The sequence below is a fragment of the Ylistrum balloti genome, unplaced genomic scaffold, assembly GCF_031769215.1.
Source record: "Ylistrum balloti isolate Yb309-2 unplaced genomic scaffold, AGI_CSIRO_Ybal_v1 Utg371316, whole genome shotgun sequence".
In the NCBI taxonomy this organism is placed as follows: Eukaryota; Metazoa; Mollusca; class Bivalvia; order Pectinida; family Pectinidae; genus Ylistrum; species Ylistrum balloti.
In genome coordinates this window covers 119,712-130,394 of record NW_026782702.1, presented here as the reverse complement: position 1 = coordinate 130,394, position 10,683 = coordinate 119,712, and the positions used below count along the sequence as shown (strand labels likewise).

Below are 10,683 nucleotides of genomic sequence, written 5' to 3'. Positions count from 1 at the left end.
TCCTATTTGCTCCACTATATCAAAACATCAAGCTCTACACCAGCTAAGATATCAAGGTCAAGGTCACACTTGATCCTTAGAGAAAATGAGTATATTTCCAAATATGGGTTAATCATATTCACACTATTTTAGAGGGGGGTTGAGATTTCATTCATGTTTATGTCAAGGTCAGATGGCAATACCTCAGATAAGTTCTTGTTTCAGGGTTCCAAGGTCAAGGTCATGGTTACTATTCTATTAATCATTGATGCTTAGATATATAATGTATGTATGGAAGGGTATTCATGTGTTTATGCAGCCATTTTTTTAGTACACAGGAAATTCTGGTTTCCCAGTTACTACACTTGTTGTGAGTGCACTAGTTTGTTGATATGTTCGAATAGCAGATAAACAATTTTGAAAATTGTCCAGATTTATTTTACTAAATCGTTTCCATTTTGACAAGTTCTCTAAATCATGATGAAAGATGATGTAGGTTATATAGATCAATTTCTTTCCATGTGTGACTTGCATTAACCAAAGACCAATAGCAGTCCACCATGTTTTTGGGCTGCAAGAAAAAGTTATTTCAAATATTTAACGTTTTTGTGCTGTATCCACCTCTCAGACAGTGTTACTTTGTACCCAGGTATCATCGAGCATTCTCATTCTTTATTGTACATAATTGCTTATTATAGCAGTTATCTCCCTTTAACTATACATACACACTATGTAGAGAGAGAAGAAAAAAATGTTCCCAGATTTATAGAAAGTTTATTCTGGTAACATAACTGTCCTTCAGCTAAATGTGAGTGTGATTGTTACTCAGACTAGAGACAGAAGAGTATTTGTGTTTCTCAAACCAGAAACTGACGAGTGTTTGTGTCTCTCAAACCAGAAACTGACGAGTGTTTGTGTCTCTCAAACCAGAAACTGACGAGTGTTTGTGTCTCTCAAACCAGAAACTGACGAGTGTTTGTGTCTCTCAAACCAGAAACTGACGAGTGTTTGTGTTTCTCAAACCAGAAACTGAGGAGTGTTTGTGTTTCTCAAACCAGAAACTGACAAGTGTTTGTGTCTCTCAAACCAGAAACTGAGGAGTGTTTGTGTTTCTCAAACTAAAAATTTAATAAGATAACTTTAACTATATTGTATACATAATGCTTCTAACCAAGTTTAAATGAAAAGAAATTACACACAAGATTTGAATTTTCCTATATAAAATCTGCCATCTGGGAACAGTAGAACATCTTTTTAATTCCAATCAGTTTGACACATTTTTGGCCCCGCCCATTAACCCCTAGAGGTCAGTCAAGGTCACTGTGTATCTCATTAAACTGTCAATTTAAACTGATAATTCCAAAAAGGTTTGAACTATTTCCAATAGAACATAAACAGATAATGTTCAAAAATGTAATTCCCCTAAATAAACTGAGGTAAACTTTACCCCCTCCCCCGGGGGAAATGTGAGACCCTGGGGTCACGAGACTAAAGATTAACATATAGAAGAGGAGATCATTATTCCTCAATCAATTTTATGAATTTTCAGTCTTTGATAATTTAGAGGAAACTTCATGTACATGTGTCTATTTTTTGCCAAACAAGGAGACTAATGTGTGACAATCTAGCAGTGTCACTGTTGTGGCAAATAGCTTGCTTAAGTGCTGAAAATTGGCCAAAGTAAGTCTCCTGTATTCAAGGTTGATTTTGAATAGAACTTTTAAAAGACTTGGTAATTACTGTTTAGTCAGGCTATTTGTCTCCATTATGGAGCTATCAGCTTAACAAGATATGATATACAGGTATTGACTCAAGGTCACAGAGGTCAAATCTCTTAGGATATTTGAAGGGTTTCACTCAAAAAATAAAAAATCCGAACTCTAGAAATCATTTTATCTAGATAAATGTGTGAAAGTGTTTTAAGTGAGGTGAAGGTTTGTAGTCTTTCTACTTAATTGTAAAAATGTAGCCGTGTTCTGTCTACTGTGTGAATGATGTTAAGTCATACTGTAAATGTATCAAGCATCATTTATGTTGTTTTTGTTGTTGAAATAAAATTGGGGACAGTTTTAACATACATTTCTTGGTGTTTTCTTTTTCCCCTAATCACATATGTGCTAAGTATTGATAAGTAGGATCTGTGCCCTTGTTTGTTGTCCATGTTGTAAGTTATCATACAGTAACACCAATAAACAACAGCAGCCTATATATAGAACTAAATCTAAGGACCAAGAGAAATTGAAGATGGTCCCTTGTCATATATTTTGTTTTAATCAGTTCCTAAAACAAACATTTACAGTTTACAATTGGGGGAAAAAAAACTGACAGTATCATGATAAAATTCTGATCCCTGGAGCCTCGGAGGGTCCTGAGGGGCAGCATCCAAATTGTCTCATATTTCTAAGACCTTCTCACTTCCAGTGCACAAAATCTCAAAATGATACGATGGAGATTATAATTTCACTAATAAGATATGGTGATAATTTCACCTCTAGGACATGGTGATAATTTCACCTTAAGGACATGGTGATTATTTCACCTCTAGGACATGGTGATAATTTCACCTCTAGGACATGGTGATAATTTCACCTCTAGGACATGGTGATAATTTCACCTCTAGGACATGGTGATAATTTCACCTCTAGGACATGGTGATAATTTCACCTCTAGGACATGGTGATAATTTTACCTCTAGGACATGGTGATAATTTCACCTCTAGGACATGGTGATAATTTCACCTCTAGGACATGGTGATTATTTCACCTCTAGGACATGGTGATTATTTCACCTCTAGGACATGGTGATAATTTCACCTCTAGGACATGGTGATTATTTCACCTCTAGGACATGGTGATAATTTCACCTCTAGGACATGGTGATAATTTCACCTCTAGGACATGGTGATTATTTCACCTCTAGGACATGGTGATAATTTCACCTCTAGGACATGGTGATTATTTCACCTCTAGGACATGGTGATTATTTCACCTCTAGGACATGGTAATTATTTCACCTCTAGGACATGGTGATTATTTCACCTTTAGGACATGGTGATTATTTCACCTTTAGGACATGGTGATTATTTCACCTCTAGGACATGGTGATTATTTCACCTTTAGGACATGGTGATTATTTCACCTCTAGGACATGGTGATTATTTCACCTCTAGGACATGGTGATTATTTCACCTCTAGGACATGGTAATTATTTCACCTCTAGGACATGGTGATTATTTCACCTCTAGGACATGGTGATAATTTCACCAATAGGACATGTCTAGGACATGGTGATAATTTCACCTCTAGGACATGGTGATTATTTCACCTCTAGGACATGGTGATTATTTCACCTCTAGGACATGGTAATTATTTCACCTTAAGGACATGGTGATTATTTCACCTTAAGGACATGGTGATTATTTCACCTCTAGGACATGGTGATTATTTCACCTCTAGGACATGGTGATTATTTCACCTTAAGGACATGGTGATTATTTCACCTTAAGGACATGGTGATTATTTCACCTCTAGGACATGGTGATAATTTCACCTCTAGGACATGGTGATTATTTCACCTCTAGGACATGGTGATTATTTCACCTCTAGGACATGGTAATTATTTCACCTTAAGGACATGGTGATAATTTCACCTCTAGGACATGGAAATTATTCACCTCTAGGACATGGTAATAATTTCACCTCTAGGACATGGTAATTATTTCACCTCTAGGACATGGTGATTATTTCACCTCTAGGACATGGTGATTATTTCACCTCTAGGACATGTCTAGGACATGGTGATTATTTCACCTCTAGGACATGGTGATTATTTCACCTCTAAGACATGTCTATGACATGGTGATTATTTCACCTTAAGGACATGGTAATTGTTTCACCTCTAGGACATGGTGATAATTTCACCTTAAGGACATGGTGATTATTTCACCTCTAGGACATGGTGATTATTTCACCTCTAGGACATGGTGATTATTTCACCTCTAGGACATGGTGATTATTTCACCTCTAGGACATGGTGATTATTTCACCTCTAGGACATGGTGATAATTTAACCTCTAGGACATGGTAATTATTTCACCTCTAGGACATGGTAATTATTTCACTTCTAGGACACGGTGATAATTTCACCTCTAGGACATGGTAATTATTTCACCTTAAAGACATGGTGATTATTTCACCTTAAGGACATGGTGATTACTTCACCTCTAGGACATGGTGATTATTCACCTCTAGGACATGGTGATTATTTCACCTCTAGGACATGGTGATTACTTCACCTCTAGGACATGGTGATAATTTCACCTTAAGGACATGGTGATTATTTCACCTCTAGGACATGGTGATTATTTCACCTCTAGGACATGGTGATTATTTCACTTCTAGGACATGGTGATAATTTCACCAATAGGACCTCATACTTATTTTGACTTTAAGACAAAGTGATACTAAATCAAACTAAACGCAATATATAGAATATCAGTATAATTTTTATATAAACTTGAATCAATGTGATACATCTTATAATGTTTAAGCAAGGTATTTACATAAGAAGATATCAACCAGTTTAATGCCATTAGTGAAAGATTTATTTGTGACATAAACACTCGCCATTACTCAAGTCAAGATCAAAGTTCCTACATCCAACACCATCCCTATAACACTAAAGTTCCTACATCCAACACCATCCCTATGACACTCAAGTTCCTTAACTTAACACCATCCCTATAACACTCAAGTTCCTTAACTTAACACCATCCCTATGACACTCAAGTTCCTATCCAACACCATCCCTATGACACTCAAGTTCCTTAACTTAACACCATCCCTATAACACTCAAGTTCCTTAACTTAACACCATCCCTATGACACTCAAGTTCCTATCCAACACCATCCCTATGACACTCAAGTTCCTTAACTTAACACCATCCCTATTACACTCACCATCCCTATGACACTCAAGTTCCTACATCCAACACCATCCCTATGACACTCAAGTTCCGACACTCAACACCATCCCTATGACACTAAAGTTTCTACATCCAACACCATCCCTATAACACTAAATTTTCTACATCCAACACCATCCCTATAACACTCAAGTTCCTACATCTAACACCATCCCTATGACAATAAAGTTCCAACACTTAAGTCTCTCCGGCCTGGTCAAGACTCTCCAGCCAGATCATGACTCTCGAGCCAGGTCAAGAGTCTCCAGTCTGGTCCAGAATCTTCGGCCATGTCAAGACTCTCTAGCCAGATCAAGACTCTCCAGCCAGGTCAATGACCAGCAAGGTCAAGACTTTCCAGTCAGGTCAAGACTCTCCAGCCAAGTCAAGTCTCCTCAGCCAGGTCAAGACTTCCTGGGCTGGTCAAGACTCCCTAGGCTGGTCAAGACTCTCCAGCCAGGACAAGACTCTCCAGCCATGTCAAATCTCTCCAGCCAGATCAAGACTCACGAGCCAGGTCAAGAGTCTCCAGTCTGGTCAAGAATCTTCGGCCATGTCAAGACTCTTCAGCCAGATCAAGACTCTCCAGCCAGGTCAATGACCAGCAAGGTCAAGACTTTCCAGTCAGGTTAAGACTCTCCAGTCAGGTCAAGACTCTCCATTCAGGTCAAGACTCTCCAGTCTGGTCAAGTCTGTCCAGCCAGGTCAAGACTCTCCAGTCAGGTCAAGACTCTCCAGCCAGGTCAAGATTCTTCTGCCAGGTCAAGACTCTCCAGTCTGGTCAAGACTGTCCAATCTGGTCAAGTCTGTCCAGCCAGGTCAAGACTCTCCAGACAGGTCAAGACTCACCAGTCAGGTTAAGACTCTCCAGCCATGTCAAATCTCTCCAGCCAGATCAAGACTCTCCAGCCAGGTCAAGATTCTCCAGCCAGGTCAAGACTCTCCAGCCAGGTTAAGACTCTCCACTCTGGTCAAGAGTCTCCAGCCAGGTCAAGACTCTCCATGCATGTCAAGACTTTCCAGTCAGGTCAAGACTCTCCAGCCAAGTCAAGTCTCCCCAGCCAGGTCAAGACTCTTCAGTCAGGTCAAGATTCCCTAGGCTGGTCAAGATTCTCCAGCCAGGTCAGGACTCTCCAGCCAGGACAAGACTCTCCAGCCATGTCAAATCTCTCCAGCCAGATCAAGACTCTCGAGCCAGGTCAAGAGTCTCCAGTCTGGTCAAGAATCTTCGGCCATGTCAAGACTCTTCAGCCAGATCAAGACTCTCTAGCCAGGTCAATGACCAGCAAGGTCAAGACTTTCCAGTCAGGTCAAGACTCTCCAGTCAGGTCAAGACTCTCTAGTCAGGTCAAGACTGTCCAGTCTGGTCAAGTCTGTCAAGCCAGGTCAAGACTCTCAGTAAGGTCAAGACTCTCCAGCTAGGTCAAGACTCTCCAGTCAGGTCAAGACTCTCCAGACAGGTCAAGACTCACCAGTCAGGTCAAGACTCACCAGTCAGGTCAAGACTCTCCAGACAGGTCAAGACTCACCAGTCAGGTTAAGACTCTCCAGCCATATCAAATCTCTCCAGCCAGATCAAGACTCTCCAGCCAGGTCAAGATTCTCCAGCCAGGTAAAGATTCTTCTGCCAGGTCAAGACTCTCCAGTCTGGTCAAGACTCTCTAGTCTGGTCAAGAGTCTCCAGCCAGGTCAAGACTCTCCATGCATGTCAAGACTATCTAGTCAGGTCAAGTCTCTCAAACCAAGACAAGGTTTCTGGTCAAGACTCTCCAGCCTTGTCAAGTCAACATAGGCCTCATCAATTTCATTAAAAACAATTTGCAAATCACAAGAAAAAGAACAAATTTTTTACTATTTGGTCTGTTCCTTTTAAACAATTGGTTCCTTTTTGAGGTAGGAACTCATCCTACACAAAGGTATCATGACAACATTTCTGAACAAACTGCTGCAAATCAGGGAGAATGTCTCCCACTAAAGCTCGTTTTTTCTTTTTGTCATGGAGACATTTTTGGGCAATGATAAATAGAGCAATGGCGATGTCCTCATTCCAATCCCCTGCTGATTGGTCCAGTAGGTCTTTTATGTCGCAGTTATCATCACATGACTCCTGCACATAACTCCAAAGATCAGCTTCCTCTCGTCGCGGGTCATTGGGTGCTAGGCCAGTCAAAACCTCCAACAAAACCACACCAAACGCAAAAGAGTCCAGCTTGGCAGACACATCAAATCTAATGGCCTCAGGTGCCATGTAGGCGGAGGTACCGATCACCTGCATTGTCTCAACAGCTGTTGTGCTACTTCCTGACGGTCCAGTCCTAACTGTTGCAAAGTCTCCAACTTTAGGAACATAATTTTCATCCAGTAGCACGTTCGCACTCTTAATGTCACGATGCACTTCACCATTGCTGTTCAAAAAGGCAACTCCACAAGCAGTTCCAAGGACAATTTCAAGTCTTCGTTTCCATGGCAATGGTTCTGTATTCCTGAAGCAACAAAGCCGTTCCTCAAGAGACCCGTTCGGCATGTAATCATAAACCAAGCACTTCTTAGAACCATCAATAGAATAACCAAGCAAAGACACAATATTTTCATGGCGGAATTTAGACAACTTTTCCAGTTCTGTTTGAAACTGTTTTTCCATCAACGGATCGCCAGGATGACGCAGCTGTTTTACGGCAGCTTTGCAGCCATGAGGTGATTCAGCGATAAAAACGACTCCAAATCCACCGCAACCAATCATTTTACCTCCTTTTGCCACATCTAACTCTGCAAAGTTCTTGGTAAAGTTTTGGAGCATGGCGTAACTCATTTCTCGTGAGGAAGTACAGAAACAGGGCTTGGGAATATCCTTTGTGCTTTTCAGAGATGGGGATCGACATACAGGCACACAAACATGTTTGTTATCTTTGAGAGAGACGGCATTATTACAGATGTAATTACCAGCTTCTAGGTCAACAGAAGGCTTGCTTGTAAACTCGTAAGATGTCTCTCTCTCTGAACCACTACTGGACAACTGGTCAGTACTGTTAGACATGAAGTCATCAGAAATATGTTTTTCTTTGTACAAACCATTTTTGGGATCATCATTGTTGTTTTTGATGATCTCCATCCCAGACATGTTTGCAGAGAGAGAGGATAGCGTAGCATCTGTGTTGTTTCTGTTAGACATATCTGTCACCTTTGCTGGTTTTGTCTGATCCATTTGATCCAGTAAGTAATCAGCAACTGCCGTGAGTTTGGCTTTCTCAAATACCTACAACAGTAATTTGGTCATAATTAGATACAACTTTTCTGCACCATCAGAGAATAACACAATCTGTCACAAGATATTTTTGTCCTATTCTTAAGTGTTAATTGTTTTTCTGCCTCTTTTCCCCCATTAGCATTTAATTTGTGAATACAAATAATATGACTGGTAAATTCACCTTTCAGATATGAAGCGCAATAACAAATATTGATGATCCCGACTGTCTCCAGCATGTCACCAAAATGACATCAATGACATAATCCCAAAATATCACTTCCAGTTCATGTATTGAATGTTTTTAAGTTCTGGTCATCCTTCCCCTGAAGGATCACCCTGACTTCAAGATATTTCTACCCAAAGGGTAGACAGACATTTCTTCTCAATAACAGTTCATCCTTTTTATTTCAAACTTGATTTTCAAAATTGTGTAATACGATATGTACTCTTTATCTTTTATATTTTTTACAAAACACATACTGTATGCACCAGGAAAATTTAGAATGTCAAATCACATCAAATACAGATTGTTGCTATAATTGTTTATATATCAGCTCTACACCCACAGATAACATGATGCCAAAATATTGGAAAGCCAAAGAATTTTCATACCTTTTCATTACAACAGATGATGTATGTAAGAATGCGACAAAACTCAACAATCAGTACATCACTAAAAAGTTACTAGGATTCATTTTTGTGACAACCAAAGTCTCAAACACACTTTGATAATGGCTGCTGATCAAAGGGGACTTTTCATAAGCTTTAGAGGGACACATCTAACAAGATCTGTAGAGGGACATATCTCACAAGATCTTCAGAGGGACATATCTCACAAGATCTTCAGAGGGATATATCTCACAAGATCTTTAGAGGGACATATCTCACAAGATCTGTATAGGGACATATCTCACAAGATCTTCAAAGGGATATATCTAGCAAGATCCGTAGAGGGACATATCTCATAAGACCTTCACATGGACATATCTCACAAGATCTTCAGAGGGACATATCTCACAAGATTTTCAGAGGGACATATCTCACAAGATCTTCAGAGGGACATATCTCACAAGATCTTCAGAGGGACATATCTCACAAGATCTGTACAGGGACATATCTCACAAGATCTTCAGAGGGACATATCTCACAAGATCTGTACAGGGACATATCTCACAAGATCTTCAGAGGGACATATCTCACAAGATCTTCAGAGGGACATATCTCACAAGATCTGTAGAGGAACATATCTCACAAGATCTGTAGAGGTTACACATGTAGGACAAACACGCAAGTGTAAACTGGTTACACATGTAGGACAAACACGCCAGTGTGAACAGGTTACACATGTAGGTCAAACACACCAGTGTGAACAGGTTACACATGTAGGACAAACACGCAAGTGTAAACTGGTTACACAAGATCTTCAGAGGGACATAACAAGAGTGTGAACAGGTTACACATGTAGGACAAACACGTGAGTGTAAACAGGTTACACATGTAGGACAAACACACCAGTGTGAACAGGTTACACATGTAGGACAAACACGCCAGTGTGAACAGGTAACACATGTTGGTAAAACACGGCAGTGTGAACAGGTTTCACAGGTTACACATGTAGGACAAACACGCCAGTGTAAACAGGTTACACATGTAGGACGAATGTAGGATGAACACACCTATGGTTATGTGGATAGGTGATATATGACAAACATGCTATTAATCATTTGAACGATTTTTATGTGTCTCTGCCTCAAATCGACCCTGTATTTGAATTACTAATTGATTAAATGAAAACATAGAGCTATTACTAATACCTATATGCAGTTGTGTGACCAACCTGGTTATAGAACTTTAACATACCAATATAACCCACCCACACCATTCAAAGATACTCCAGCTCTGAGCATTTACCTCGAGTAAGTGTTTTAGTTGCGCGTTCTGAGTGGCCCAATCGTTGAGAATGAGAAGTGTAGGACTTGCACCTGGTTGTCTCCCTCTTACTTCGAACATGTCTATCTGCAGTGTGGAATATCTCTCTTGAAACTCGCCACTAGATAGTCTGTTGGACAATCGTTTTGGGATAAAAGTGGCCAAAATTTTCCATCTGCTATCTATATCAAGTTGCATGGCCATGTAGCGTAGAGCAGAATACGGAAGAGACCGTATATAGGACTCCTGGCTTAGTTTCTTCTTCCCAGCCATTGATGTAGATATGTATATTTGTTGAACTTCGAAATGAGTGATCACAACGGGAAGTGGGGGATTCCCCTTTTTACGACATCGCTTCACTGGGCCAATCACATAGTATCTATATTTAGAGCAAGGTAGTAGTCTTTATGGGTTGCAATTTTGATTTCGTTTGCCTAGGGGGCTGTTTTGTTTCGTGCATAAGTTAACTCATGCCGGTCAAAATTGTCAGTGCTCTGTTGGTTAACTGTTGAAATGCTAAATTCACCAAACACTTACTTGTGAATGAAATATAGGAAATAAATTTCA

At 40.0% G+C, this 10,683-nt stretch overlaps 1 protein-coding gene across 1 annotated transcript; it reads right to left on the bottom strand.

The window, feature by feature from the left end:
* Window positions 1-6,743: 6,743 nt before the first annotated feature.
* On the bottom strand, window positions 6,744-10,403 carry LOC132561967 (interleukin-1 receptor-associated kinase 4-like). The gene is made up of 2 exons (XM_060226687.1): window positions 10,099-10,403; window positions 6,744-8,196 (listed from the first exon to the last, which is right to left on the bottom strand). The coding sequence occupies exons 1-2, from the start codon at window positions 10,387-10,389 to the stop codon at window positions 6,850-6,852; spliced, it is 1,638 nt and encodes a 545-aa protein (XP_060082670.1). The 5' UTR covers window positions 10,390-10,403; the 3' UTR covers window positions 6,744-6,849.
* Between the last annotated feature and the right edge of the window lie 280 nt (window positions 10,404-10,683).

Excerpts from the sequence above, each read along its gene's own strand:
- LOC132561967 (XM_060226687.1), bottom strand. The coding sequence starts at position 10,389 with ATGGCTGGGAAGAAGAAACTAAGCCAGGAGTCCTATATACGGTCTCTT. Across the intron at positions 8,197-10,098 it reads AACTAAAACACTTACTCGAG|GTATTTGAGAAAGCCAAACT; the intron begins GTAAATGCTCAG and ends TTACTGTTGTAG.